This window comes from Alosa alosa, chromosome 20, assembly GCF_017589495.1.
Source record: "Alosa alosa isolate M-15738 ecotype Scorff River chromosome 20, AALO_Geno_1.1, whole genome shotgun sequence".
Taxonomy (NCBI): domain Eukaryota; kingdom Metazoa; phylum Chordata; class Actinopteri; order Clupeiformes; family Clupeidae; genus Alosa; species Alosa alosa.
In genome coordinates, this window is record NC_063208.1 from 21,292,596 (window position 1) to 21,320,554 (window position 27,959).

Consider the following 27,959-nt stretch of genomic DNA (forward strand, 5'->3'; position numbering starts at 1 on the left):
CAGCGTGCTGCACCATGTATCCAAGTGCCCATGTTCATCAACCCTACTCCCATCTCTCCTCTACTTATTTCCTGTGACCTACACTATCTTTCCAAGGCAAAGCGAAACCTATATTACAAACTTCCAAAAAACATATACTGTAATTCAAGTGTGTAAATACATTCTTATTAGAGCCATACTGTGTCCAGATAAGGGAAAACCATGTCACTAACAGTTGAAAACCCCAGAAAAGCCACATGTTACATCACCAAAATGTGATAGTAGTATCCAACAGCTGATGGCTGAAAGATCGAAGCATATTTGCCTACCTGCGGTCTGATGGTTAAGTAAATATTTACTCTCAGCTTAACCAGATGTTGCCTTACTGCTTCTGCCATAGTGACGTATAGACTATAACAGTTGGCTCTGTAGCCTACTTGACGGGAGGCCTATTCTTCATAAAGGATGATGACACTAGAGTCTGTAGAGGCCATGGCCAGGGACCATACCATGGCATAATTCACATTCAGTGAAAGCAAAATAATATGTTTCCCTGTGATGTAAGACACTCCGGAAGTGTGAGCTAGTTTTTAGTTTTTAAGATGTAAGTGTAAATATGGGATCAAGTACGTCCAGCTATGGTAATAACATTAATAACAATCATTTAATGTTTAAATGGAGGCACTAAGTAGAAGAAATTAGCATCAGTAAGTAAAAAATGTGAAAGTATCAGGGTACTATCACTGTAGGCCATTTACTGAGAGGTTTGGCTATGCACACAGTGCTTTGAATGTTTGTTCATCAGGAACACCTTGTCATTTGCACACAAAGATAACCATGGTCAACACTGTAATTGCCAGCAAGGAGTATTTAAATACATCAAAATAAGACCTAAGTGAAGCATTTTCTAGAAACAAATAATCCTCTGACATGATTGCTGATTATGGTCATTTTTGCACATGTGTAGTTGTCATTTGATTTGCATTTAGGCCTATGTAATAGTATAGTATACTCTTTTGATCCCGTGAGGGAAATTTGGTCTCTGCATTTATCCCAATCCGTGAATTAGTGAAACAGACACAGCACATAGTGTACACACAGTGCGGTGAAGCACACACTAATCCCGGCGCAGTGAGCTGCCTGCATCAACAGCGGCGCTCGGGGAGCAGTGAGGGGTTAGGTGCCTTGCTCAAGGGCACTTCAGCTGTGCCTACTGGTCGGGGTTCGAACCGGCAACCCTCCGGTTACAGGTCCGAAGTGCTAACCAGTAGGCACGGCTGCCCCCCAAATATTGGGTGTTTCTGGATGCAGTGTCAGTTAACATTAATTGACAATTTGGCCATTTTTGAAATTTGCATTAAAATTTCTTACTGAAACTAAAAACAAATCCCATAAAGTTCTTCCACATTAAGCACAGCAGTGGAATAAAAGTTAAATATTGGGCATGTGCACTGACTGGGCATGACTGCGCCAGGCAATTTCAAATAAAACTGTGAATAAATGTACAGGTAATAACTAAGTTATACCAAATGTTTCATATTTTCACAGATCAAAACCATGGGTCACAGAACTTTAGAATGACTAGGGTATGATCTGATCATATATCGTATCAGTAAACAAAAACTGACAAAAGTAGATTCCAAACCTGAAGATTCCAAGACCTTTTCTCTACCACTGAAGGCACCCAGAACACATGTATTATTTTCCAATCTCTTACTAAAGGTTTAATTTTATTCAATAAAGCAACACACAATATTTTGAGGAAATCTTTAACAGTTTTGTCAACATGTGGCATATTCATTATTCCAAATTACTGTGTGGAGACATCCTTTGGAAGTGAAAACTCAGTAATCTGTTGGATCACTTCATTGTCCATCTGTCCTTCTGGCAAACCTTCCTTTGTGTAAAATGCATAGACATTCTGATATGTGATTTTCATTTATCAAAATCAATCAGAATAAAAAGCAACAGTTTTGCTAGACATCTTGGTTAAAGATGCAGTCTGCGATTCAATTTTGTGTATCATTGTTCTATTGTTGAAATTCTAGATCAGAAGCCAATCGAAACTACAGCGCTTCTTTCCATGCTGCTCCATGTTAATTGGCTGGGATTGTGTCTGGGTTGGTTCAAGCCTCTCTGTTTCCTAATTACAGAGCCAGAGGGGTATTTCACAAAACCTAGATAATGGATTAAGCTGGGATTTTTTTGTTATCCTGGCTGAATTTGGACTTGACTATTTTGTGCAGACTGGTCATGACCAGGCTAATGTTTCTAATGTTAACTATGTTGTCTTTTTGGTTCAGCCAGCTGTCACTTGGATCAGACCTCAATGTGTGTTTTTTTTTAAGAACTTGGTTCCATGTATGAGTAATATTTGCAAAACACCATGGGGCCTTTCCGAAACTAGACCCTGCTTACTCCCCCTCGGTTATGGAGTGCACTCGGGTGGAAATCACCCTATGGCGAATGGGAAATCACCCTATGCGCTATATGAATAAAATTGCCTTGCCTTGCCAGTCTATATCAAAAGCTGTTGTTCACTTGGTGTGAATGACTATTTTCTGCATCTTTTTTATTCCTACCATGAGGTCTTTGGAGGAAAGATGAGAATGTGCACATATCCTGAATTACTTACACCTGGCTTGACCTAGTCGCTCCTACTCATCGTGGCTTAGTGTTCATGGTCCTCCTTTTATCTCTTATCTTGGATATCTTAATTCTGCTTTTGTGAAATACCCCTCTGGACTTGCATGAGTAAATCTGACACAAGATCGCATGGGAATAGAATCGCGTATTGCACCTTTAATGTATATAAGCAAGAGTCGGTTTATTATGGAGTTTAATTTCCACCGAAAGACACTGCAGGTTGATCAGGGTGTAAGACAGACAGCGGGTGGCAGTGTGTCAGTTAGTCTTAGGTGGCCTACATTGACCACGCCACTGAGGTGAGCTACTGATTGCAAAGCAACACAAAAAGGACAGCCCCAAGGACTGTGTTGAGGAAACCCAGCCAGGCTGCAGTTCCACTATGTAAGGGCTTTTCTATTCCAGGCTTGTAGGTGCTGCTGTGGTTGGTTGAAACTGAGGTCATGTTGGTGGAATGGGTGGTATTTCTTGACATTGGCTGGGTGGTTGCAGTGGTGCTTCTACTGGTCGCTCCAGGAATGCCAGGGCCGGCATTGTTGGTCGGGCAGGTCGTCGTGTTGACTTGAGCTGTGGTTGTCACTGTTCCAGTTTCGTGCACTGTGGTCGTGTTGTTGGAGCCATCGCCTGAGTTACTGACGTACTGGGTGCTCATGTTCACGCCCGCTGTTGGCAGGCTGGAATTTGTGTCGGTTGTGTTGCCACTCACAGACGAAATTGTGGGCGTAACATCACTGAGTGCGCACTGCAAGGAAAAGCAACATGAAAAAAGTATAGAAATTAGATCAAGGATAAACCACTGCACTCTGCATTAAAGGTGCACTATGCAGTTTCAGGTATTTTTGCCGACTGTAGAGTTCCCCCTAGAGTCGCAATATATTTATAGTTTACTCTGCGGTTGCCTACTTCTCGTGGCTTGTTCCCCTTGTACACAATGGAAGTGCTTTTGTTGTGGAGGCGAAGGATTAACAACAGGTAAGAACTATCTCCAAAGACCTATATCTACTGACAAGGTAGCCTAATGTTTCACAATTCTCGCGAGATGTCTTCAGGTCGACTGACTATTCCTGAAGTTGCATGGCTGGTTCTCTCATTAGCGACTCGCTACGGCTATGCTGGCTATGCTAAACGATTCCCCTATTTCAAGTTTGTTTACCATCAAATTGGCTTCGTAAAGGTTATAAGATGAAAATCTTGCATAGTGTACCTTTAAAGCAACACCAAAGCACTATTTGTTCATCCAGCACCGGCTTTGGGAATAACAATGTCCACAGACAAGGTAGAGTATGTTGCATGATTTTATGAAAGTATGATGTATTGCGACATCAGAAGCAAGTCAAATTTGTAGTTTCTTATGTCTCATTCCATCGAACTACAGATCCACTACCCGATCTGTCAAACTTGCATAGTGCGGTTATAGCCAATAGAGGGTCGCAAAGCGAATGCAGAAGTGCCATTCACCCTGTTACGAGTTGATGAACCACTGAAACGATTTTGGAAACATTATTTTAAGGTACAAAAAAGTATTTGGTGTTGCTTTAAGTGACTTTTTTTATTGAAATGTGTTTCACAGGCAAGCCTCTTCAGAGTCCCTTTACAACAGTGTATGTACTGTAACATTCATAGGTGCCAGGATTATCTCCAGGGCCAGGTGACCCTGGTCACTCGAGCAATCACTCAGTCTTCAATTCCTTATTATTCAGAACATCAGCATTTTAGAAGACACAAATTACATCCTCCAGAGCACAAGATTGATAATACAAATCACAAAAACATAAAATGAACTTAAAATGCCACTCCTAACAAAGAATGCCACTCCTAACAGTTTAGATACTGTCTCTAACTACATTACAAGACAAATGGGTACCTACAGAAACTGGACAGAATAAGTCCTGCATCTGTACTTTAGCATCACTAAAGGATTATGAATTTGTTCACACTAATTTATATTATTACTTCACAAAAGCCTCAATGTGGAACCATTATATAAAATTTGTGATAGGAATTGACTCTGAGTCATTAACAGACTAATCGGAGTTGGAGCTAAACTGGTATCGCAGCATAACCCAAGCAGACGTGACCTTATGTCTTTCCATGCCACCCTCACAGTTTTTCTGCCCTAAGTCACAGTTGCTTTGGAAAGATTGTGAAAGGTCACCCAGGCTTATTTGGCTTCCGGCAGCAGAGCTCAGCTTTGCATATCCTGGAGTGGGTACCCAACAGCTCCAGGGTTATGTAAGTGTTCACTCTGTCCACCTGGTTTTCATCTCTGTCTGTGATCTGCCCACCCAAGTTCATTGGGGAGATAGACTTTTAAATCGTAAGTCTTGACTTAATTGCTTAATTTGCTCTCTATTTAAAAGCTTGGCTTGGTGCTTAAACCCTTGACATTTACACACCTCGTTGTGTGTAAATTGCTTTTGAGCACACTCCATTTTAAAGGTCCAGTATGTAGGAAATAATGGAAAATAAACTGTAACCATTCCAAAAATGATCACCATATGTTGTCAGAGAGTAAGGAAACACGATGAATTGAAGTAATGGCTTATTTGACAACATTACTCTAACCTGTAAAACCCCGTAAAACCCATGAAAAAAAATGAGTTACGGGGCGGAATGTCTTAGAATTTTCGTTTATGTTTTGAACGATTAATTCTAGAATAGCTGTTATAATAATGGGCTAGCTGGCCTCTCCTATTTGGGTTGCCAAATTAGCAAAGGCCAACTGTCAACAGCTGTCAGTTGTAGTCATGAACATCCCTGAGAGGCAGGCAAATTTCCTAAATTAAAACAAGAAACAAATTAAGTGGACATCGGAGGAGCTTCCTGAGATGGTGACGTCTTCGTCAAACGAAGAATATCAAGTGTGACGCAGAGCTGGCCATATTTCTTCACAACAGGTAGCCTAGGCTAAACTTCATCTGCATCGCTAACTTCAGCTAAATATGTTACGTTGGTTAGAGAGGTATTTTTTGTTTTCACTGTTTCCGTAATGTGTAGCTGGGACATGGTTGGAGAAACGTTAAAGCAGCTGCAGGTCAACTAACGTTAGCTAAGTCTTCATTACATCTGGCAACCCAGAAGAGGATCGCGTCTGGTAGTCTTGAGAACGTTCACCAGTGTTTTGATTTTGGCCTGCAGAACGTTCGGTAACAATCCTACAAATCGCACCTTTAAGAAGTTCCACTTCATGTTTCACTTTAAAAAATGACAGTGTTGACAGTGAACAGTATGCTGTCTTTCAATGGGTCATGAGGTGTATTTGATCCAAAACATTTATTGGCAATCTATAAGTTAGTTACAAAACCTATTACAAAAATGTCATTGCACTTTTGCCCTACCAACAGAAATTGTAAAGTGTGTGCATGACAACCGATGCTGTTGAAGACAAATTGTCCAGGCATGTCAAACAATCTCTATTAGCTGAAATGGCATGCAATGTTGTCAGTTATAAAGCCTTGGAAAAGGTTCAGCCATGATTGAAGGGTTAACATTCCCTGAACCACAGCCAGTGAAATCTTGGCAGGGGTTCTGCCACACAACAGGTGGTTGGAAAGCACTGCACGAAGAAATAAATGTCTTTATATTTGATTTTGTGATGTCCTGTCCTGCAGCACTATGACAATATGGATGCTCTTTTCAAATAATTTACCATTCTGGTGGTCGTTTGTCACTATACAGCAGTTTAGATTCTAAATTGACAATTTCAATGAATAAAACAGTTTTTACCCCTTTAAAATGGAATCCCCTTGACGGTGAGCATCCATTATCACCGGGTGTTTAAATATTTCACTCTGTTTTGAAAGCACAGATAGCTGCTCTCGAATGCTCCCCATCCCTCTTTTAAAAGCCTGTTGTGATATGCTGCATGCAGTGCAGTCAACCTACCTCTATGACGAACAGGAGCAGACAGGTGTAGAGAGCCAAGTATCCCATGCTTTCACCTGATGACTCTTCTGCAAAGGTCTCACAAAGTTTTTTTCCCACTTGTTTTTGCCGTTTTGTCCTTTTTTTGTTTTCTTTTTTAATCTGCTATATGATTAGTTGTTGTTGTTCTTATTTTGTTGTTTTCCCCACCCCTCTTGTTTTCCGTTCTCCTTGGGTCTGTTGTGTCTAGGTTTCTGTCATTTGTTCATCACCCTTTCTTTCTAGCTTTGCCTCTCTCTGTGCTGGGCCCGACCTTCTCCTTTGCTTTTTATACCGGCTCCCCAAAAGTCATGCTGTCACACACACACACACACACACACACACACACACACACACACACACACACAGATGGGGGCATATCTAACTTGTAATTATCACACTACCCTGGGGCCTAGCCAGCTTTCACCATTAGCGCTCAGTACACACTACGGGCCCATTTAAAAAGCACGGCAGATATGGAGAAAGATAGAGGTCCTAAGCAAATGCTAGGAACTGTGGGGATTAAGCCTTAGGCAAAAAGTGAAAAACAAAGAAATAAGAGAGAGAGGAAGAAGGGCTAGTAAAGAGTTGGGATGCTGATGAGGGTATCTCACTTCAGTTTGGATTGATTATCAATACAACCCAACCCAAACACACACACACCATACACACCAACCCCCCATACACACACAAACCATTTCATCATCCCCCTAGCCAAACACAGAACAATATTCCCTCCCCACACACACACACAGGTACACCCCCGCACACACACACACAAACCGCCCTTTTTTTCCTCCGTCTTCCCTGGAACCGTATCAAGAATATTTGCGTCCAAACGGATCTATCTCAACACGTTACTTCATATCCCAGGCCTATAGGTGGCACTGTTTGTTACAGAAATTGACCAAAGCGCGCTGTGTAGGCCATACAACAGACAGAGTAGGCTACGACAAAACTGGCTAGTGCAAAGAAACCAGAATTGTTTGTGTGGACTTATAGTGAACTGTCAACTGTAGTCAACTGTAAAACTAATAAACTTAATTTTTACGGTTTGTGAAGGGTGCAGTCCCGTCCTTTATTTGGATAATGCAGGTAAAAATAATATCCTTTACTTTCTTTGGTTGTAGGATAGTCCGCGATTCACATTAGTTTTGGTTATCACCGCAAGTGCAAAGGCTAGGCTATTCCGTCGCCACATTTATAATATTGCTATAATACCTTTGTTAGTAACAGTCAATACATTTGCTTGCATCAAATCGTGCATTCGCATTTAGTGCGCATCTATAGGCTTAACATGAGTTCTAAGCGTCTTTGTATGCTCATATCTGACTTCACTATGAATGCATTTATTTATGTTGTAAGACATGTTAAATAAATGAATGACATTGGCACTACGCACAAATTAATGTAAACTTACACCGCACTTCCATAATAACTTAAGTTCTCTCGCGTCACTGACAGTAGCTAGAATGCATAAAAAAACACCGGCAAAAACAGTGTTCAGTCCACCAAGTCATAAGCTATCGGCGCTGCGGTAATGTCATGTATGAAAACTAGTATTGTTAGGCAATACTATAAGTGTCAAGTCCAGGGCAGCTGAGGTGTGGCGATGACATCATCGATACGCAAGTAGGATGTGTGGTTTCACTGTCCAAACAAATTCAAAAGAGGGCTACGGTTTCAGATTTTTCCACTCTGGGACCAGGTTTCAAAAAAGTGCGGTTTCGGGCAGTGCGTTTACAGGATTCGTTTGGACGCTCGGCAAAGACGAAGCAAAACCTCTGCGTTTAACCCAAAAAGCGTCTCCGTGTAGACGGGCCCTTACACCCCCACACATTTCATCACCCCGCCTTGCACACACCCCATTACCACCCCCATCACACCCACCCACCCATATACACACACCATATCCTCCCTTACACACACACAATATACCTTTTCAATTACTACTTTTAATTTATTCTTTACAGTTGAGCTGGCTCTTGAGCACAAATTACACGACAATAAACTACTTAAAGTTGAACATGAACAATATACAGTATGTTTTAATGACATTGCCTTCATTTGTCACTGATTGACCTCAGCTCTATTTGAGAGGATGTGTGAACTGATTATACTTTTACTCTTTTTTTTGTCCTTAAAGGTTCACCTTTGCCTTGAGGGTGCACAGTTTATCCAGCTACTTTGTGCATCTTAACAGGTGAACAGGTGGGATGTCTGATTGTTTATAAGTGTGTCCATGCATTGGTGGATTGGGTCAGTGGATGGTATGGGAAAACCCAGGTCATCCTACCCCAGACTTGGAGCCAAGCGTTTACTGTTAAACCAGGAAATCGACATGTATATGGAACTGGCAGTAAAATGGACAGACTTTATATGCGTATTGAGATTAGATAAGGATTCCCGCGTAGTGGAATGAATATGATCATACATTTTAACAGCAAATATTGATCGTGTTATTTACATTAAAAGGTCTGCTAACCCTTCAAAATATTTCACTTCACTTTTGTGAAATCTTTCAGATCGGTACATTCCATTACATAATTGTACAGTACTATATGCCGAGAGGCCTGTATTCCTCTGAGGTGTTTGTCTCTACTCCTGACTATGGAAATTCAGAGGATATGTTCCAGTCTTTTGCCGACATGCAAAACTTTCCAGTGGTAGTAAACTTCATGAACAGCTTTATTCGTTATTAAAATTATGTTCTCTTTCAGCTCGTTAATGTACACTGTAAAAAATGTCTGATGGCAGATTTTCTCCCAGATATTCATCCATCCATCCATCTCTCTCCCCCTCACTTTTGTGGATAATATCTGGTGTGTGTTGAATCTCCTAGCCAGCAATACATTTTCTCCTAGCCAGCAATACAAGTTCTCACAGTCTCACGTATCTTCTGAATCATTACACAACAGTTAGGTCCAGTCGAATTATTTATTCATTTCTGATTGGACCATAGGCATTCCATGAGTCATCATGAGTGCCGATATCTCCCCAATGGGGCACATTGAAGCAATCACTCCACATTTTGCATTGAATTGTCTAACGTGAACATACCATTAATTCGAAGCGAGAGAGCAACGATTTCCTAACATGTAAAACAGTGAAAACAGTGTAGAGAGTAGCGTGAATGTTCAATTTGATATGAGACGGATAGACTTAGAAGTAGTTACTTGGCAATGGGAGACGCCAGGGCGATTTTGTAGGTGAAGGATGAATGAACAAAAATCAAAATAAACAATAGAAAACACTATTTAGTGTCAATTAGTATAAAAGCAATATGGCACTCGAGATTGTGGTGGTATGTGCTACCTACTCTCATTCGTACCATGTTGCTTAAATAACAAACAGAACATTGTCAGCATTCTATACTAATGCAAAATATGAATATGATGGATATGATGGATGGTCATGCAACCTTTTGTCAAAAAGATGTTCTTTGACATTGCTACATCCAATCTCTATACTGTAGTTAGTCAGTACAGAGATTGTTATCCTGACACTCCAGTCTGTATGTAGATACCAACATGTTTTCCAATTCCAATTGTCAAGGTAGAGAATATGGTGGTTAAATGGATTTCAGCTGTCATGCACTATGATTTTAAAATAGGTCTACCTAAGGCCTGTAGGGTGCCGTTTATGTTGCACATTCTGTAATCCTGCTCAGAAAGGCAACCTGGACAAGGACACCCCCCACAACTGTGCTACCCTATCCCACATAGTGTTCTATTTATCTGCAAATGTACATACTGTAATTATAGCCATACTGCTCTTCATTCTATTCTTACTGTTCTGTTTTTATTTTTTTACAAACAACCAAGTAATTTGACTCCGGTTAATCTTTGCTCTCAAAGTACAACACTCACTTAACATATAAGAATACAAAATAAAAGAAGCATAAAAGAAGTTTAGATGAATTTGTGCAAACCTGGCCAATAAAGCTTAACTATAACAATAAACAACTTAACAATAAACAACTTTCAACTGTCACTTTGTTCATATCCACTGATATTGTAAATTCTTGCAATAATGTTGTGTTATGCAGTGATGAAAATAATATCTCATGTAAATGTTTTATTATTTGTAATAAATAAATTAAAGAAACTAGATGTACCGCATAGCGGTACAAAATATGACCGCCGCTCAGTCCTGTACATCCGTTCCGCGAAAATAAATCACACTTCAATTTGTCTCCATATTTTACTCCATCCCCCACTCTTGAAACTTTTGTGTATGCTTGTTTGGCATGCCTGAGTGTGTGTGTGCGGCTGCACAGAAAGTAGCCTACTGGTGCTGAAAAGGTGAATAGATTGTAGAATAGCCAAAGAAGATGTAGCATTGTTATAAAACCTTTAAAATCTCTAAACAATCACAAGTAGGGCAGTTCATCACAGTTCATCCATTGCAACTGGATTGATGAAAGGTCACTTACACCTGTAGGCTACATTGTATTTGGGAAAAAGCAAAGGTATCAGCATAATGTTCATTATTTTTTTTTTTGTATTTATAAACAAAAACATCTCTGTCAGTTCCATGTCGTTTTCAACAGCTATCAAAAACAAAGGTCATTTTTGGATGGATGGATTTTTTGTGAATGTTTCTTCTTCTACATAAGATTTTAGTCATCTTTAGTTCATGTAATACTTTATTGTCAATGCACCAATTAAGTAACAGTAGTCTGAAACGTTATTGTTAATGCACAAATTAAGTAACAGTAGCCTAGTCTGAAACGAAATGCTGTTTTACATCTAACCAGTGGTGCAAATAACTGACATGTCCAAATGGGCCTTGATGAAATGCGTCGCTAGACTGTTCATACACATTTTAACGGGCCAAAGTTGAAGAGCTTTTGTCCGTTATTGTTCGTGCAAATATAGGCTGATTCATGTTCCCTTGCATTGTTTAACTGAGGTCCATGGCTAGTCTGGCTTTCATCAGACCAAGCTCAATCTTTTAAGAAATCAAAAAAAATAAATAGCGGGCAGATCAGGCTGGGTTCACCCAGCCTAGTCCATAGGCACCGATATTGTTTAATTTTCCGATTGAGATATACACTCTGGCTATTCTAAATGCAAAATGCATCAGGGAGTTATGACAAAACGGTAACTAACAAACTAGATCCTAATAGAAAGCTGTTAGCTTCCCTAAGCTACAGGTAGGATTATAAGGTAGGCCTATTTACAACATAAATTGTCAATAGGCTATGCTGGCGACACAAATAAAATCTCCTTTGGAAACCAATGGTTTACGCCTTACAGTATCAAGCGGACTTAAACTGTCATATCGTGGCGAAAAGTTGTAATAACATTCATGCAGCTCCATGAGTCAAGGAAAGCCAATGAAGTAGCCACTTCTAAATGGGACCCACTACACAGTAGCTTAAGGTGTTTTGCTAAAGCAGCCATAATGAAATGAAGGTGTCATTGTTTGGATACTTCACACACACGTGCTTTTTAATTTCACAGGCGTCTCAGTCTCACGCATGTATAGGCAAAACTGTATCAGACCGGTGTAACGTTGGTAAATCTTCCATTGCACAGAATGATTTTGTAGCACGTGCAATAAATGACAGTCGAAGATACAAACAGTGCTGCTATACATTTGCTTGGTATAACCGCATTTATAGTTTTCTACAAATGCAATCAATCAAATGCCTCCATCACTCAACCAACGCTAACGGTAACATTACCTAGGTCCTTATTGATATTACAAGATTAACGCATCTGCAGTAAAAACCAAGCATGTCCGATAAACATCCTCAGATTTATTTCGCTTCAAGAAGAAATGGGAATTACACTTCATGTGAACATCGCCCTATCCTTATTAGATGTTGTATGGTAAATTACAGTCCTTGTAGGAAGCGCCCATTGTTTTTCCAACCCACTTTTAACTTCCAACAAAATTACGCCTCACTGCAACGATCGCCATCTAGTGGACAAACGACTACTTCGCCAATACTGAAAATGCAGCCATGATGATGATGAATATTTATTTTGGCTTTCTTTTAATCCTACTGAATTTGTAATTATGTATCCGATAGTATGTGGGTGCCGTTCTATATGTGTGTACCGCCATTTTACCGATAGTATGTACACATGCCTGTGTGTGTGCATGTGTACATTTTCATTTTTTACCGGGGGGCGATTAAAGGGGTGCAAATTTCATTTTTACAAATCACATGAGTGATTATGAGCCAGGTTGATGTGGGCCCTTGAGACCAACATACCATAAAAGATTCTTCATCCTCAGTGCCACGGTTCAGGTATTTATTTAGGAAAAACTGTTTTTTTGGCGGTTCAGGGCCCAGCGGGGGACGAAATTAAATTTTCCATAAAAAGTCTAGTGGGGCTACATACCCACCAAATTTCATGTACCCGGTGGTTCGGTGTCCCGGTATCAATGACCAAAAATTCAGGGAGTAGATGACGGGAAAAATTCTTGAATTGTGTGCATGTGTGCGTGTACAAATTTATGTTTATGTGTGTGGGGTGTGTGTGTGTGTGTGTATGTGCGTGCTTGTGTGTTTGCCTGCGTATGTGTGTTTGTGCATGTGCATGCATGCGCATTATACGCCTACTGTGTGAGTATGTGTCATAATTATGATTACTGTAAATGTATGTGTGTGCGTGTGTATCTGTTTATGCACATGTGTGCACATGGAATGGGCTAACATGACCCCTGGAGGCAAACATCCGGAAAAAATTGGTCATCCTAGGCCCTACAGTTCTCAAGATATTCACAGAGAACTGTGTCTGCCCCTACCCTCCTTTCGGATGTCCAGTCCAGCGGGGGCTACAGATCAAAAAACTAAGAATGACGGTTCCATGCTATCCATGTGGGGGTACATGCCCACCAAGTTTTGTGTACCCCGGTCTTTCAGTGTCCCGGGAATCCTTGTTGGTGTATCGTCACTAAATGTACACATAAATTATTTTATTGTAAGGCCCCCATAAACTTGGCATGCATTCGGAGGGTGTCATAATGATCCTACACTTTTAATTTCGTGCAGTTTTGACCTTGTCAGCCAGAGATATTGTGATGAAAAACACCTAATTTTTGCTTTTTAATTTTTAACTAGGTGGCGCTATACATGAAATAAGTGGTAATGGGATGGGTTGACATGCCCCCTTAAGACCAACATACATAAAAAGGTGGACCTCCTAGGCCCTACGGTTCTCGAGATATTCACAGAAAACTGTCTCCGGCCACCTACAGGCCAGTTGGTGTATAGTAACATAAATTAATTTATTGTGTGGCCCCCCATGAACGGAATTCCACAAAACTTGGCGTGCATACAGAGGGTGTCATAATGATCCTACACTTCCAATTTCGTGCAGTTTTGACTATGTTAGGTCACAGATACCTTCAATTACAACACCTCATTTTTACTTTTTGTGTTTAACTAGGTGGCTATACATGAAATGAGTGGTTATGGAATGGGTTGACATGGCCCCTTGAGATCAACATACAAAAAAAAGGTGGTCCTCCTAAACCTTACGGTTTTCTGAGATATTCACAGAAAACTGTGTCTGCCCTACCCTCCTTTCGGGGTCCAGTCCAGCTATACAGATCAAAACGAAAAACGATGGTTCCATGCTATCCATATGGGGTTGCATGCCCACCAAGTTTTACCCCGCCCTTTCAGTGTCCCGGGAATCATTGATTTGAAATTTGGGCATTCCCGACACTGAAAGACCGGGTACACAAAACTTGGTGGGCATGTACCCCCACATGGATAGCATGGAACCGTCATTCTTCGTTTTGATCTGTAGCCCCCCGCTGGACTGGACATCCCGAAGGAGGGTAGGGCAGACACAGTTCTCTGTGAATATCTTGAGAACTGTAGGGCCTAGGATGACCAATTTTTCCCAGATGTTTGCCTCCAGGGGTCATGTTAGCCCATTCCATGTGCACACATGTGCATAAACAGATACACACGCACACACATACATTTACAGTAATCATAATTATGACACATACTCACACAGTAGACGATGTACGCATGCATGCACATGCACAAACACACATACGCAGGCAAACACACAAGCACGCACATACACACACACACACACACCCACACACATAAACATAAATTTGTATACGCACACATGCACACAATTCAAGAATTTTTCCCCGCATCTACTCCCTGAATTTTTGGTCATTGATACCGGGACACCCGAACCACCGGGTACATGAAATTTGGTGGGTATGTAGCCCCACTAGACTTTTACGGAAAAAATTTAATTTCGTCCCAGCTGGGCCCCTGAACCGCCAAAAAAAAAACAGTTTTTCCTAAATAAATACCTGAACCGTGGCACTGAGGGATGAAGAATCTTTTATGGTATGTTGGTCTCAAGGCCCACATCAACCTGGCTCATAATCACTCATGTGATTTGCACCCCAACAATATTATTCTGCTTTAATCGCTCTTCAGTTAAGATGTTCAGAACTGCACCAAATTTTATGATGATTGACCTGGCATTCTCTGGGGGTATGCCCAGTTTCGTAAATTTCATCCATGGGGGGTCTAAAAAATTAGGTTATGTGTACATTTAGTGACTGTACACTCATTGGCCTGTAAATGGCACACATATACACATGCACACACAGGCACCCACATACTATCGGTATTAGAACGGCCGATACATAATTACAAATTCAGTAGGATTAAAAGAAAGCCAAAATAAATATTCATCATCATCATGGCTGCATTTTCAGTATTGGCTGAAGTAGTCGCTTGTCCACTAGATGGCGATCGTTGCAGTGAGGCTTAATTTTGTTGGAAGTTAAAAGTGGGTTGGAAAAACAATGGACGCTTCCTACAAGGACTGTAATTTTACCGCGAACATCTAATAAGGATAGGGCGATGTTCACATGAAGTGTAATTCCCATTTCTTCTTGAAGCGAAATAAATCTGAGGATGTTTATCGGACATGCTTGGTTTTACTGCAGGTAATGCTAATCTTGTAATATCAATAAGGACCTAGGTAATGTTACCGTTAAGCGTTGGTTGAGTGATGGAGGCATTTGATTGATTGCATTTGTAGAAAACTATAAATGCGGTTATACCAAGCAAATGTATAGCAGCACTGTTTGTATCTTTCGACTGTCATTTATTGCACGTGCTACAAAATCATTCTGTGCAATGGAAGATTTACCAACGTTACACCGGTCTGATACAGTTTTGCCTATACATGGGGAGACTGAGACGCCTGTTTATTTTGTTTTAAGTGCGTGCAGGGTGTGAGAGGGGAATCGATGTGCTTTGATTACAGCTTGGTAGTTGTAGTCTGTGAAATTAAAAGCACGCGTGTGAAAGTATCCAAACAATGACACCTTCATTTCATTATGGCTGCTTTAGCAAAACACCTTAAGCTACTGTGTAGTGGGTCCCATTTAGAAGTGGCTACTTCATTCGCGCTTTCCTTGACTCATGGAGCTGCATGAATGTTATTACAACTTTTCGCCACGATATGACAGTTTAAGTCCGCTTGATACTGTAAGGCGTAAACCATTGGTTTCCAAAGGAGATTTTATTTGTGTCGCCAGCATAGCCTATTGACAATTTATGTTGTAAATAGGCCTACCTTATAATCCTACCTGTAGCTTAGGGAAGCTAACAGCTTTCTATTAGGATCTAGTTTGTTAGTTACCGTTTTGTCATAACTCCCTGATGCATTTTTGCATTTAGAATAGCCAGAGCGTGTATATCTCAATCGGAAAATTAAACAATATCGGGTGCCTATGGACTAGGCTGGGTGAACCCAGCCTGATCTGCCCGCTATTTATTTTTTGATTTCTTAAAAGATTGAGCTTGGTCTGATGAAAGCCAGACTAGCCATGGACCTCAGTTAAACAATGCAAGGGAACATGAATCAGCCTATATTTGCACGAACAATAACGGACAAAAGCTCTTCAACTTTGGCCCGTTAAAATGTGTATGAACAGTCTAGCGACGCATTTCATCAAGGCCCATTTGGACATGTCAGTTATTTGCACCACTGGTTAGATGTAAAACAGCATTTCGTTTCAGACTAGGCTACTGTTACTTAATTTGTGCATTAACAATAACGTTTCAGACTACTGTTACTTAATTGGTGCATTGACAATAAAGTATTACATGAACTAAAGATGACTAAAATCTTATGTAGAAGAAGAAACATTCACAAAAAATCCATCCATCCAAAAATGACCTTTGTTTTTGATAGCTGTTGAAAACGACATGGAACTGACAGAGATGTTTTTGTTTATAAATACATAAAAAAAAAAAAACATTATGCTGATACCTTTTGCTTTTCCCAAATACAATGTAGCCTACAGGTGTAAGTGACCTTTCATCAATCCAGTTGCAATGGATGAACTGTGATGAACTGCCCTACTTGTGATTGTTTAGAGATTTTAAAGGTTTTATAACAATGCTACATCTTCTTTGGCTATTCTACAATCTATTCACCTTTTCAGCACCAGTAGGCTACTTTCTGTGCAGCCGCTTTTACACACTCAGGCATGCCAAACAAGCATACACAAAAGTTTCAAGAGTGGGGGATGGAGTAAAATATGGAGACAAATTGAAGTGTGATTTATTTTCGCGGAACGGATGTACAGGACTGAGCGGCGGTCATATTTTGTACCGCTACGCGGTACATCTAGTTTGTATTATTCTCCATAGTCCATGTCAATTATTATTATTATTACTATTATTTGCTAATTTTGTGATGTAACTACTGCTTTGGTAACATTGTAACACTTACAGTCATGCCAATAAAGCTCATTGAAATTGAAAATTGAAATCAATGGATTTCTCTCCTTTTTTTCCCTGTAACACATTGTCCTGGCTCCAGAACAGATACGCACGTGGATGAAATGGAAGCTTTGTGAGAGGTGACTTATCTGGTGTTTTATCACCCTGCATAGTTCCTGGAACAGAACACTTTTATTGCAGAGATAAGCCACTGGCTGGCTCAGTAGCTAATGCCTTAATGCCTACTGTAGGGTACTGTGAGAGTATGACTGCATGGAATTGAGCTTGACATTGTCCACTCTATGAATATGTTAGTGTAAAATTCGGCTTGGTGACTGAAAAAGGTACTTGAATGCCCAAAATCCAAAATCCACTACCTAATAGCCATTTCCAGCATTTACTGATGGTGACATATATAGAGAATCTATCAATTACATTCAGACTAAAGTAATTAACATACTGTAAAATCAATTAGAATAAATTCAGATGGATCAGTTCATTTGAGCAGCTTTAGAGTTACTGCAACCTAGGACAGGTGCGGCAGGAAAGTTATCATCCATTTTTTTCCACATAGGCACAGCATGTCCATCAAATCAGATGATCCCACACTGCTTTAGCAGGGCATCCTCTGAAAAGAAGTGTGACCTCATGGCATCAACTTCATAGCTACAGTATCTAGAACTATCTTTTTCAATCATTCACAACTGACTCACCTGGGAAATGGTTGTAAAAACGTGCAACGTTATACTGTAGGTGTATTTAATCCCTGCCTCCCCTAATTCTCATTGCACTAGCTGCACTTAAATGCTATTTTAAAACACGCCTTCTAGAAGTATTCCCTCTGGATGATGACACAAATCAATTCATTTTGTTTTACATGTAATTTCATTTAAAGCTGCAAAAGCCTTATCTGATGCTTATGAATCACAAAGGTGCAGCACTGGCAATGTGTGGGATGAACTACTGTCCCAATGCAAATGCAGCTTTGAAGAGCTCAGGAGAGGTTTTGCATGGGTAATGAGTGGATAGGAAAGAGCCTGATAGCTTCTTCAGCTGTAAATGATGTCTCCAAGGTTAGAGAGTTCAGTGCCCCTTGCATGTACAGTATAGATAGACATAGGTACATTGTATCTATAGATTAGACGTGACCGAATTCTTTCAGAATTGTTGCAGTTGTATTTTATGTTTAAGTTTAAGAGTGCTTATGACCCAGAGAGAAGAAAAACTCTTTTCTGATTGGCTGGTGGGGTGGCTATTAAGTAAGGGATAACGGCCGCCGAGTTTTCCCGTTATACTGAATTAATGGACAAACGGAGTTAAAGAATTCCCTGACGTGCAGCAGAGGGGGTACCATCTTTGCCTACAAAAGGGACCCAAAGTTGCCATCTTTGCCCATTTATGGAGATCCGGATCTCCTTATAGGCAAAGATGGTAATCGGATTTCCTTATATGGGCAAAGATGGCAGCTTTGAGTCCTTTTATAGGTGAACTTCAGAGCACCTGTGAGATACTATGGCACGTTAGTGAAAATATGGTCAGAAGTGAACAGTCAGTCGCCCTTTTTAAAGGGACACCAGGCAACGTTTTCGTGTTAATTACTCATCTTCGTAAGTCGGTATATGGTTAAATGACTCATTACAGGGCGAATGAAGACTCTCTCGCCCGCCCCTACTGCCTGTAGGAAGAATATCCCGCTTGCAAGTTCAGTGTATCATACCCGGCTGATCGGGCAGTTTCAGTTTCCATCCTGCATCCACAGCACAGAGGGAGGCTAACTAAACGCTTAGCGATTGTTGCAAACGTGTGTATAATGGCAGAGCCAGCGAAGAAGCAGCGAAAACCCTTGACGGAAGATGCAAAGAAAAGGAAAAGAGCTTCAGACCGAGCGAGGGGGAGTTTCGTAGAGAAAAAGCATCAGGCTTGCCTGGTGTCCCTTTAAAGATGGTAATGGCCAACTTAGATGTTAACTGGCTGAATCTAACCCTCCAAATCCTGACCCTGGTTAAAGGTTTTATATATTTCTTTCTCTTCCTCCATTCATATGATGCCAGCCCTAAATTGATCTTAACTTACATGTAGGCTAAATGTGCCTAGCTTCCTTTTTAGCTACTTATGCCTGACTTCAGAGAGGCCCCTGTAATAGGTTGCTTCTTACGCTTGATGGTCTTTTGGGCCCCCACCATTGACTTCAAGGCAGTGCTGCCATACCTAACCCTAACCCTAGCGGCTTCCAGGCAGAGCTGCCTTGAAGTTGACGGTGGGGGCCCAAAAGACCATTGCCTCTTGCAAGTACCCGAGCCTGGATTGTTGTCCTCTCAGGTCTATCTGTTGGCGACAGTGTTGCCAACTTTTTCAAATGGAGTAGCTAAAGCCAGCTCCAAAAGTCGCTAAATGTCGCTAGATGATGCCACGCAATATAATTTGTACATCAATTACATCAGCACGTCGTGCACCCCCAAAAAAAAAAAAAAACGATGATGCCCCTTTAATTATGACCGCCGCGCAGCGAAGCGGCGGTCATATAGGTTTAGTCAGATTTTTTTTCTTCTTTTTCGCATGTCCAAATTTCCGTCAAGGATTCCCGGGACACTGAAAGACCGGGGTAGACGAAACTTGGTGGGCATGTAACCCCATATGGATAGCATGGAACCATCGTTTTTCGTTTTGATCTGTTTTTGAAGGTTTTGAAGGTTTAGGAGGACCATTTTTTTTGTATGTTTGCCTCCAGGGGTCATGTTAACCCATTCCATGTGCACACATGTGTATAAACAGATACACACGCACACACATACATTCACAGTAATCATACGTATGACACATACTCACACAGTAGACATATGTACGCATGCATGCACATGCACAAACACACATACGCAGGCAAACACACAAGCACACACTCACACATAAACATAAACGTGTACACGCACACATGCACACAATTCAAGAATTTCTCAGAATTATTAACAGGCAAGATGGGGGTGGGGTTGTATAAAATGAATTTTACATCTACGAAATCTATGAACTAATCATGTTTTGGTACTTGTTGTCTAGGAGATAGTGAGAATTGAGTATGGATAATGCAATTTAGTGAGACAGAATCATATAGGCCTTTCAGCGTGATTTATTTTTGTGGAAAAAATGTGCTGGACTGGGCGGCAGTCATATTTTGTACCGCTCTGCGGTACATCTAGTTCCTCTTTACACCTGTTTGATTTTCTCCTTTAAATATATTGTATTTAATATACTTAAGTATATTAATTGATAGGCCTACGACAAAGTCTTCTACAATGGTAGTCTATACACCAGAATGAGCATCAAGTGGCTGAAAAGCAGTCATTTCCAACCTATTCCCAACTGCTGCATCTGATTCTCACTGCTTTAAGTCTGATTAACTTCACCATAGGCTAGGCCTACACACAATTTAACCTTAAGACAATGGCTATATTTTGCCCCCCAGCCAACAGTCTGTCCTGCATTGATAACTGAGGCTACATAACCTAACCTAAATTAATAGGTTTTAGTAACTAGCATGCTCGATTTTAAACTATCTGTTTTGCTTGTGATAAAGCTGTAGCCTACTTTCCTTTGTTCAATGTGGCTGTTGAAGGATGCTGGCCAGTGCTCCTGTTTCCCTGTCATGGCTCTCGTCTCATTAACACTGGTTGTAATCTCACCCGAAGTTGCTGCACCTTAACGTTGTCTGAGCTGATACTTCATAGGCCTGTCATGACTTTTAATCATGGGGCAACACTTTGGGCGGACGCGATGTAATTCACAAAACAGGCATGAGACTCTCACAGCACAGCAGAACTCACTGCTCATTCAGAAGAGTCATGCTACATGCTAGCCTAGAAATCTAGACCCACCCTAGCGGCGGCAAATTAATTTGCTCAGCCTGTACACATTTCAATGATATAGGATGGCCCGCCAGGCTAGCTACATGCATGAAATCTCGCTAAATATGGCGACAAAGTCGCTAAATTGGCAACACTGACTGCGACCCAACATTCTCAGAGCCTCTACCGTCTCTGAACACTCTGTGAATGGGTCGCCCCCTGGTGGAGCGTATGAGTGAGACGCCTTTAAGCTGAAAGAGGAAATGACGCCAGAATCTCACTACACTTTCACCTCTGTTTGAAAACAGTGTTAGCAGATATGAGATTGTAATATAATGGCAATTTGTGTGTAGTGTCTTAATACAGGACCTACATTTCTAAAAACCCGCTACATTAAATTGTGGCTTTAAGACAAGACCAACTCCGGTTAGATCACGTGAGTTACTGAAATTTGTATTTTTGCATTAACGCGAACTTCATTCATTCAACTTTAGATAGCTAACATTAGCGTTAGCTAATATCACGCCAATAACTTGTTTGAGTTTCAAAGCCCTTGTTCCTTGACGAGAACATTAACGGGGATAGTACTAGTCAGAATGTATTAGCTATTAGATTTCCACCACGTTAAACAATAGCTTTATACATACCTATAAACTGTAGCATAGCATTTCATCGTTTAACTTTAACGTGACCTTTACAACGTCGCGTTTCATTGTTGTCTTGAAGTGTAACGTTAGCTGCACTTAACGAAGGATTGCGCTGCTGATATCAATGTTGTGAAACAGGCTACGTTATCCGTCTTTTGCCGACAGATGGCTGCCTCTATGCCCACGAAGGGCCCTACTCTGGCCAATATGCCCTCCCAGCAGCAACAACAACAACAACCTCACATGCATCCGGCTTCAGGTACTGGTCAACAGCCCCCTATGCCGCCTCAAGGTGCTTTGCGAGAAATATCTCCTGTGTATTTGTGTAGAATTGGCCAAGAAACCGTTCAGGACATTGTTAGTCGCACCATGGAGGTCTTCCAGCTGGCAAGGGCCACTCAAGTAAGTTAACAATAACAACAGTGTTGTTTGCTAACGAGCCTACATGTAGGTCTTTGATTGTATGCACGTTCCACGTCCTCTGCCCCCCTAGCTGCCGAACGGAGTCACTCAAAGTCAAGCCGCCTATCAAGACCGTTTTGGCAAACTGCAGGAACACCTGCGACAGCTTACCCTGCTGTTCCGCAAGCTGCGACTGCTGTATGAGCGCTGCGTGGAGATGACTACGGACTTGCAGGAAGCACCTGGAGAGGTGGGAACAGCTCGTTTTCTTAGAGGGGAGATAAACCGAAAAGAGTAGAATAGATACTAAAACGTACAAAAAGTACTCGACCAGGTAATAGTGTCGACTTATTTTTGTACATAATATGCATGTTGAAGACACTTCATGGTCTGATGTAATGCAAACTGTAATCCCTGCTATGCTGTACTGGTTTAGCATTATTGTAGGCAGATCTGTGGCTTCCTCAGCACTCATTTATTTAAATCTATCAGGGCAATTCCATGGAAAATTACATTTTTGTAACATCCATAACTCCAATAAAATGTAATGGTATGATGTGAATGATTACATGGAATTTGAGCATTTGCTATTTTTGCTGAAGAATGTACATGAGAAAAAATGCACAAAAAACGGATGTTCTCATTCACATCATACAAATGCCAAGGCATTTCACTGGCGTTATGGATGTGACAAAGTCCATTTTCCATGGAATTGCCCATCAATATCCACTGATATCTGACATATGTGGCTACCATTTATCTTTACGTTCAGTATTGTATACTGATGTTTTTTAATAAACTGCCTGTGCTTTCAAAATGTTTCCTGTAATAACCCAACCCTCCAATTGCAGTTGGTGCCATATGTTGGTGAAGAGATAGCTTCTGTGGCCGTGGAGCCTTGTAGTCCAGCAGTGAGCCAGGAGAAACGGGAGATGCTGGAGGTTGGTACTCATTCTCTGAATATAACTTATGTTTCACTCTTTCAATGTCCAGAGTGAAATTCAACTAGAGGGGAACATGTATGTAAATTTGGGCCAGTTTTTATGTGTTTTATCTGTGATCTTTCGTGTGAGGAATACTTGACTCTGTGTTCTGTTACCATATGCAGAAGGTGAAGCAGAAGAACCAGGAGATGAAGGTTCTGATGGACCAGCTGAGGAATCTCTTGTGGGACGTCAACGCCATGCTAACGCTCCGTTGATCCGGTCCACCCTATCCAGCTCCAATGATCCGTCCACCTTTCATGCTATTCAAACACGCCAGCTGACCTAATGGCAGTCCATCTCTGTTGGTCTGTGGCCCAGAACTCTACGGTTCAAAAGCCTGGCTCCTACTGCAGCTTGCAGGACACTACAATTTGTAATCTAGTGCACTCCAGGTGGTTTTCTCCTTTACTTAAGTTTCTGTATTCATATGTGCGATGCGTAATCTGTGTTTTGTTTTTATCTTTTTTGTTTGTCATACTCTTGGGCTGCACAGGTTCACCTTCTAGTCATATTGAAGCTCTGAATGTGTAGAATAATTCAGTTTATCAAGTTATCACATAACCAGAATGTGTTCCAAAGAAGTGAAGGCCTTAAATGACCCAGAGAAGATGTTGGATCCAAATGATGTTTGTGGCAATGCGTGAATCGTCTTCCTGCATGCTCAACATGGCAGCTATTTTCTCAGGTGCCTGTAAAATATTAAAAAAGATTTCTGTTTGTGTGTGTGTGTGGGAGTGAGCGTGAATGTGTGTGATAAGACTACATTACTAGCATAAGGTGCTACAGACATGTGACACTTTCTTTTCCCAGATGATTTTGTTTACTTTGAGTATCAAATCCTGTATGAGTAGTCAGTCAGAACAAAACATTTTGTATGATAAGCACTGACAATGACATTTTCTTTTTTACTTTTTTACTAAATAAACTGCAAATGGTTATCTCCTCACACTATTGATTTTTGTGTTTGCATCAGTACATTATTTGGGTGACATTATGAATGACTCATTTGAGTTTTGCTCCTTCTCTGAATACCTTGTGATGGTAATTTGGCACCTTGCAATCATCAAATCATGGAAAGTAAAGAGACACCAACTCGGGTGGGATGACAAAGATGCACTTAGGAAATGTTTTATTGGTCTTAGCAATTATAACCACAGCAGGTGAAATCGCCCATCGCTTTGCGAATCCACTTTCATCTCCTTTTTTGTTGTTTTGAGTTCATTGCACCAGTCCGTCTGGTGTCGGTCTGAACATTTCATTTCATTCCACTGTTTTGTTTTTTTCCTTCAGTTCAAAGTAGCAGCAGGACTGATCTGGGCATTCACAGCCCTGCATGATTCTCCAGCCCTCACTTCTGTCCGTCAAGGACGGAGCACCAATGTGCCGCCCCAGAGAAGGGGGGGACCCTGCCCCCCTCCTCTCCTCCAATCCCGAGGCTTCACAGACTCCAGTGGGGGTGGTTCTGTCGGTCCACCCAAGGCAGTTCTGGTCCCCTGATTCGTCCCGATCCAGCGGAGGAGGACTCTTAGTCTCCACCACCTATTTTCCCTGCCTCGGGGTTCTCACGTCTCTCTTTCCACCTGTCTGTCCACCCCACCCATCTGTCTGTCTCTACCCGTCTCTCTCTCTCATCAATCAATGTCTGTCCAGGCATCCATCTCAGGCACGTTCCAGGTCTTTGTACTTCTTGCGCAGGACGGACACGTGGTCCTTGAAGAGCACTGGGTCCAGGCGGAACTGGGAGTGCACCAGAGGCATGTAACCGAACCAGCTGGCGAACGCGTTCACACACTCCTGCCTCTGGGTAAAGTGCTCGGGGTTTGCCCACGGGGCCATCTTCGTTCCCTGCCAAGACCAAGAGAAAGAGGAGAGAACCAGGAGATCAGAAGAGGGCCTTCAAGTGTCAAGTCTCAAAAAAATACAGTGTAATGTGATGAATCCAAACACATCATGGTAACCCAGTTGCTCAAGAGTGCTTGCTCTAACTATAAACATATACCAGTAAACATGTCTGGAAATAGAACAAAACAGACAAGTGTGTTCCTGTATCATTATAATGATGTTGATTCCCCATGAGCACACTCACTGATAAAATGTACAGCTGAACCCATAATTACTCATACACATGCCACATTTGATTCAATATAATATTTGATCAAGAAAACATTTTTCCTCTAGCACATTGTTGTCTTTTGTCTCGTGCTTATGCCATTTCCAGGCAGAAGAAACATATCGGTCAGATAAAAATGCATTATAAGTGTCATGGGTGTTTTGGGATTAATTGTAGTGCTATACAACAATGTGAATTACTTTGGATACATGCGTCTACAGAATGACTGAATATAATACAAATGTGACAGGTCATGCCGCATTCCCCCACCCAAGGGCTAACGGGACCAGCTGGTCTGCCTCTGCAGCAGACAGACACCAGTTCAGTCACGTAACCAGTGGAGAGAGATGTTATCGATTCCATGCTGGCTGCTGTCTCACCTGTGGACTGGGCAGCTCTTTGTATTGCTTCCTCTGAGCCACTTTGATGGGCGGTAGGTGAGTGACGGATGAGACCAGGAAGTTCATGAGGATGTCCTCGCAGTTGGACGTGCGGTCGACAAGTGCTCGCAGCGAGTGAGGCATGTAATAGGAGAACAGGTGATTGTAATACCTGATAGAAGGAGAGCGAGAGAGAGATGTGGCATTGGAGAGAGAGAGTGGGAGGAAGCTTGATGCTCAATTTTTGACTATCAAATAGCCATGAAGCACAGATAGGAGTTTTACTCCTGCAGATAAAAATGAAGCAAGCTGTTATAAAGTAACTGGCATACTGGATTATAATCCAGTCTAAGATATTTTATTTACTTTTCAGTATAATTTACAATAAATATGTATCATCATTGAGAGTACAGCAAGTATAGCTTTACTATAGAGTAGGTCTGCACTGAGAAAATCACATTAAATCACATTAATGGCTTTCTGTTGTGGGTGGCTTACTATGTGTGAGGTCTAACTCTAGCCTTCAGTGTTAGTTAGGAGAGACTCAGAAGGGGCATTGAGATGAGGGCATTCATTACCTGTGGTAAAAGGCAGCCCCTGTCAGGACGATGGAATACTCATTGGTCCATTTGGAGGTGTAGCCCCACACCTGCTTCACTGGATCCCAGAAGTGGCTTCTGGGAGGGTATCCCACAATCCTCTCTGGGAAACTGCGCCAGACATGGAAGGCGAAGTTAACCTGAAAAAAAAAAAGTTTTAATGAGAAAGTTGTTTTACCTAATAAATCAAATGAATATATTTCATATGAAAGGACGGTAATTTGTTTTAATTCATCGCTGTTTTGACAGATAATAATTGTAGCCTATTTGGCAATTTGCAGGTAATTAATGGTGTGTATTTGAGAGATTAAACTGTCAGACCTCGCTTGTGAGCAGCACGGTATCTTCATCCAGACTAAGCACCGCCTCTGTCTCTATGGCAACTTGGGGCAGGAAGCGGCTAGTCGTCTGCAGGGGTTAGAAATAAAGATAGAGAGAAAGAAGGAAAGAAAGAAAGAAAGAAAGAATGCAATAAAGACAGATGGAGAAATGTTGATGGTGATGGGGAGGATGAAAAAAGAAGATTGCAGTGAATATTGCGGCCGTCACTTTAAAGTGCCTTAAATGTCAAGATGAGAGACGCCACCGCCGAGCTGTAAGGCTCACCTTCCTTCTGCCGTCTGTGACGATAAGAGCCACTGGCATGGGAGGCCATTTGCTTCGATGTGGAGGTGGCTTCTCGCTGTTCCATATAATGATTATCTAAGAGCATATGAGAGAGAGAGAGAGAGAGAGATGGAGAGAGAGAGAGAGATGGAGTGAGGGAGGAAGCACTTGAGAGATAAGACTATAAATGACACGATGGCTCTGCAGACAGTGTGTCTGAGTTAAACTCTTCCTAACCTCCCTCTCTCAGCACACCACTTTAGACTGAGCTAATTGCGTAGGTCGAGGGAGGGGGGTGTCATTTGATGCACTAGGCTGGAGACCAGGGAGTGTGTGTGTGTGTGTGTGTGTGTGTGTATGTGTGTGTGTGTGTGTGTGTGTCTGTGTCTGTATTTGTGTGTGTGTGTGTGCTGGCGGTGAGTACCTGAGAGCAGTATTTGGATTTAGACACCACCTGCACTGTTGCAACAAGAGTAGGTGAGCCAAGTCAAACACACACACACACACTGTTGCAACAAGAGTAGGTGAGCCAAGTCAAACACACACACACACACACACACACACACTGTTGCAACAAGAGTAGGTGAGCCAAGTCAAACACACACACACACACTGTTGCAACAAGAGTAGGTGAGCCAAGTCAAACACACACACACACACTGTTGCAACAAGAGTAGGTGAGCCAAGTCAAACACACACACACACACTGTTGCAACAAGAGTAGGTGAGCCAAGTCAAACACACACACACACACTGTTGCAACAAGAGTAGGTGAGCCAAGTCAAACACACACACACACACTGTTGCAACAAGAGTAGGTGAGCCAAGTCAAACACACACACACACACTGTTGCAACAAGAGTAGGTGAGCCAAGTCAAACACACACACACACACTGTTGCAACAAGAGTAGGTGAGCCAAGTCAAACACACACACACACACTGTTGCAACAAGAGTAGGTGAGCCAAGTCAAACACACACACACACACTGTTGCAACAAGAGTAGGTGAGCCAAGTCAAACACACACACACACACTGTTGCAACAAGAGTAGGTGAGCCAAGTCAAACACACACACACACACACACACACTGTTGCAACAAGAGTAGGTGAGCCAAGTCA

The 27,959-nt window shown here is 41.6% G+C and overlaps 3 protein-coding genes across 4 annotated transcripts in view; 1 reads left to right on the forward strand and 2 right to left on the reverse strand.

Annotated features, from left to right (window-relative positions):
• Nucleotides 1–1,690: 1,690 nt before the first annotated feature.
• LOC125284803 (cell wall protein DAN4-like) lies at nucleotides 1,691–21,919 on the reverse strand. 2 transcript variants are annotated; one of them, XR_007191942.1, is made up of 2 exons: nucleotides 21,756–21,919; nucleotides 1,691–3,367 (listed from the first exon to the last, which is right to left on the reverse strand). XR_007191942.1 is itself a non-coding variant. In XM_048228921.1 (2 exons), exons 1-2 carry the CDS (start codon nucleotides 6,556–6,558, stop codon nucleotides 2,930–2,932), a joined length of 486 nt encoding a protein of 161 aa, XP_048084878.1. In that variant the 5' UTR covers nucleotides 6,559–6,864; the 3' UTR covers nucleotides 1,691–2,929. The 2 variants fall into 2 exon arrangements, 1 of the variants encoding a protein (XP_048084878.1); XM_048228921.1 differs by lacking the exon at nucleotides 21,756–21,919 and adding an exon at nucleotides 6,511–6,864.
• Nucleotides 21,375–24,089, forward strand: zgc:114119 (Mediator of RNA polymerase II transcription subunit 30-like). Its single transcript, XM_048228920.1, has 5 exons — nucleotides 21,375–21,544; nucleotides 21,921–22,157; nucleotides 22,249–22,407; nucleotides 23,009–23,098; nucleotides 23,266–24,089. The coding sequence occupies exons 2-5, from the start codon at nucleotides 21,921–21,923 to the stop codon at nucleotides 23,356–23,358; spliced, it is 579 nt and encodes a 192-aa protein (XP_048084877.1). The 5' UTR covers nucleotides 21,375–21,544; the 3' UTR covers nucleotides 23,359–24,089.
• A 166-nt stretch (nucleotides 24,090–24,255) lies between these two features.
• The window catches only part of ext1c (exostoses (multiple) 1c), a 43,603-nt gene continuing 39,899 nt past the window's right edge, over nucleotides 24,256–27,959 (reverse strand). Inside the window, 6 exon segments of the mRNA XM_048230250.1 lie at nucleotides 24,256–24,988; nucleotides 25,634–25,805; nucleotides 26,212–26,372; nucleotides 26,554–26,640; nucleotides 26,839–26,934; nucleotides 27,263–27,292. Coding sequence (XP_048086207.1) covers nucleotides 24,803–24,988; nucleotides 25,634–25,805; nucleotides 26,212–26,372; nucleotides 26,554–26,640; nucleotides 26,839–26,934; nucleotides 27,263–27,292 — 732 coding nt within the window. The 3' untranslated portion in view covers nucleotides 24,256–24,802.

Coding starts and splice junctions, on each gene's coding strand:
- LOC125284803 (XM_048228921.1), bottom strand. CDS start 6,558: ATGGGATACTTGGCTCTCTACACCTGTCTGCTCCTGTTCGTCATAGAG. Junction 3,368..6,510: donor TGCTCCTGTTCGTCATAGAG/GTAGGTTGACTG, acceptor TTTTCCTTGCAG/TGCGCACTCAGTGATGTTAC.
- zgc:114119 (XM_048228920.1), top strand. CDS start 21,921: ATGGCTGCCTCTATGCCCACGAAGGGCCCTACTCTGGCCAATATGCCC. Junction 22,408..23,008: donor TGCAGGAAGCACCTGGAGAG/GTGGGAACAGCT, acceptor CTCCAATTGCAG/TTGGTGCCATATGTTGGTGA. Junction 23,099..23,265: donor AGAAACGGGAGATGCTGGAG/GTTGGTACTCAT, acceptor TACCATATGCAG/AAGGTGAAGCAGAAGAACCA.